The following is a 2,946-nucleotide window of genomic DNA, read 5'->3' on the forward strand; positions in this document are numbered from 1 at the left end:
CAACGCGTCAGAACACTTCGGAGGGCCGAAAAGAAAAGGCAGCCGACACCAGCAGGCACACTCGCTACACTGATATATAAAGTGTGCAACTGACACACACTTTTAGGTGTTTAACACCGTGTGGCATACTTCTATGTGTGCAACACGAGTTTTTGAATGGTTGGAAGTGTTCAACAGGTGTGTTGCACACTTTTAAATGTTCAACCTGACCGACGAGCACTATAGCTCAACGCTCAAGTTGAACACTAAAAAGTGTGCAACACACCTGTTTAACACTTCCAACTATTCAAAACTCATGTTGCACACATAGAAGTGTGCCACACGGTGTTAAACACCTTAAAGTGTGTGTCAGTTGCACACTTTATATATCAGTGTAAAGGGCGAGGGGTGCCCAACTGTGGTAATCGGGTGTACACAGACTTAGTAATCACTGGTAATACCTGGTAATCCTCACACTCGTGTGAGGGCCCTTTAAAAGAACAAATTTATTGATTTTGACATGAATTTTTGTGCACATCTTGCCTAAATGCCAACGCGCATGTTTCATGGTTGCCACAAAATTTTCATTTCCATTTTCCCTGAGTTTTCCCTGATTTCCAGACCATTTCTCGCCGAATTTCCCTGAGTTTTAAGGGGGCATCCTAGTGTAGCGGGCTCATAAATTGGAAAAAAATATTTTGGTCTCAAAAAATCCCCTTTGGTCTCTAGATTTCAGTCCACTTTGTCCGGTGCGTCAATTCGAATTCTCCTGCCTGTAAGAGCGTAGCGCGTGAAGCATAGGCCACACGTTCCACGAGCTCTTCGGCAATAGAGTGAGAGAGATAGAGCTAGTGGTGTCGTCCGCCGGCCTGCGTGTCTGTCCTTGTCCGTCATACTGGCACTCAATGAGTGCGATAGAGACAGACGCACACTAGGCCAACCAGAGCGCGGCTCTCGGGAACCTCGGTTCCAGCCGAACGCAAGACGTGAGCAGCTCTCGGCGAGCCGCACTACCGAGCTAGGCGAGCCGCACTACCGAGCTAGGCGAGCCGCGCCTGGCTCGGGAGCCGCGAGTCTGCGACCCCTGCCCTATTCACCTTATTGCCTTAAACCCGAGTGATACTAGAGCATGATCATGCATACAATGGGCATTGCACAACCACGAATAACAAACATATGACGAAATTGTGCTTTTACAGGCCATACGGGAGATACAATGCACGCGAGGGGTGTGGAACTGGACACAATATGTGTACATCGAGAAAAACAATCAGAAACAATCATGAAACAATCACACACAATCACAAACAATCACACACAATCGTAAACAATGACACACAATCCAAAAAAAATCACACACAACCCGAAACAATCAAACACAATCACGAAACAATCACACACAATCAGGTCATAATCCGACGCCATGTTGCAAGGTTGCAAAATATATCACAATCATTATTCAACCATCTGAAACAATCACAAACAATCATAGACAATCTGCAACAATCACACACAATCCAAAACAATCACACACAATCATGACACAATTTTACAATTATGTCCCAATATTGACCCAACAGTCTGAAACAATCAGAGACAATCATCGACACAATCAGAAACAATCACACACAATCTGAAACAATGATTGTCTAGACACAATCATGAGTACACTTTTCTGACCAGTTCCACACCCCTCGACTGCACGACTATTGTTGAAGAATATTTGGGCAGCATGTATTTAGCAAGGAAGAATAGTGATAGGTGCAATGCTTTATTTTTATTCGCTTAATTACCAGTAAATTAAATAAAGGAACTCAATACAAAATCAACATGACAGACGAGGCAGTCGAGTCGTCAGTTTTTCATCGGCCTTCAGCCTACATTAACCATACGTGAAACTTTCAACCATACAACAAATACCCTGCCTAAGCAAAAGTCAGTTTTATCTATGGCTACTAATAGTTAATCACATATTCAGAGGTCCGCAGCATTACGGTGTGTTTTCTTGTGACGAAGGAGATTTGATTTGTTACTAAAGCAATGTTTACAAATGTTACAGCCATATGGTTTCTCGCCTGTGTGAGTCCTAATATGGTAACTAAGGTGGTCCTTCCTGCTGAAACGCATGTTACAATCGTCGCATTCATATGGTTTCTCGCCGGTGTGGGTCCTGACGTGGAGAGCAAGACTGGCTTTCATGATAAAACGTTTGTTACAAACGTCACATTCAAAAGGTTTCTCGCCTGTGTGGGTCTTGACGTGGTAATCAAGGCTATCTTTGTAGCTATAACGCTTCCCGCATTCCCTACACTTGTACGTCTTTTTGCCGCTCTGGTTACGCCTCTTCCGCACTCTAACTACCCGCTTTCCACTGTCGGATTCCTCCTGGTCACCGGAGCCGGATCTGTCCTTGGCCGCCTCCTGTCCGCCGTCCTGGGGGTGCTGCTCCAGGGCCCCGTCATCCTCATGTCCCCCGTCACTACCCGCGTCGCCCTCCGCGCTGTGGAGCGAAAAGCAGCCGCTCACCACTAGTCCCACCTGCTCGCCGTCACCCCTGTCTGCACATTCCTCCAGCACCGCGATCTTGTTCTCCCCGATATCCACATCGGAATCATAGACAGGATCGGCTGGCTGCGGACAGTGGAGGGTCAGCGCAAGCCTCTCCGGAATCTCGAACTCTCCGTCTGTAACAAGAGTGACGTGTTAAAACATTCGGTAGAGCCGACAAGAAGAGCAAGCTATCACCAGCATGCACGTGCAGGGTCGCTGTACATGTTCCTGCCAGAGTCCGTGGGCGCATAATGCCGTGTATCCAAAAGGCGTTGTACAAATATTGTTCAACTACATGTGTGCAGAGTGTTTTTAGGATTGAAGGTGCATGGATTTATTTTAAGTTCGAAACTACAATTTAACCATACAGTGAAACTGAACAAAACGAAATGACGGATGAGACTGTCAGGTCGTTAG

At 46.2% G+C, this 2,946-nt stretch overlaps 2 protein-coding genes across 2 annotated transcripts in view; both read right to left on the minus strand.

The window, feature by feature from the left end:
* Positions 1–1,404, minus strand: part of LOC127750063 (gastrula zinc finger protein XlCGF52.1-like) — a 10,632-nt gene extending 9,228 nt beyond the window's left edge. Inside the window, exon 1 of the mRNA XM_052270607.1 lies at positions 1,381–1,404. Coding sequence (XP_052126567.1) covers positions 1,381–1,404 — 24 coding nt within the window. The remainder of the gene's footprint in view (positions 1–1,380) is intronic.
* A 305-nt stretch (positions 1,405–1,709) lies between these two features.
* Positions 1,710–2,753, minus strand: LOC127750064 (zinc finger protein 157-like). Its single transcript, XM_052270608.1, has 2 exons — positions 2,735–2,753; positions 1,710–2,663 (listed from the first exon to the last, which is right to left on the minus strand). Exons 1-2 carry the CDS (start codon positions 2,751–2,753, stop codon positions 1,954–1,956), a joined length of 729 nt encoding a protein of 242 aa, XP_052126568.1. The 3' UTR covers positions 1,710–1,953.
* Between the last annotated feature and the right edge of the window lie 193 nt (positions 2,754–2,946).

The sequence above is a fragment of the Frankliniella occidentalis genome, unplaced genomic scaffold, assembly GCF_000697945.3.
Source record: "Frankliniella occidentalis isolate FOCC.00 unplaced genomic scaffold, Focc_3.1 Scaffold129, whole genome shotgun sequence".
NCBI lineage: Eukaryota > Metazoa > Arthropoda > Insecta > Thysanoptera > Thripidae > Frankliniella > Frankliniella occidentalis.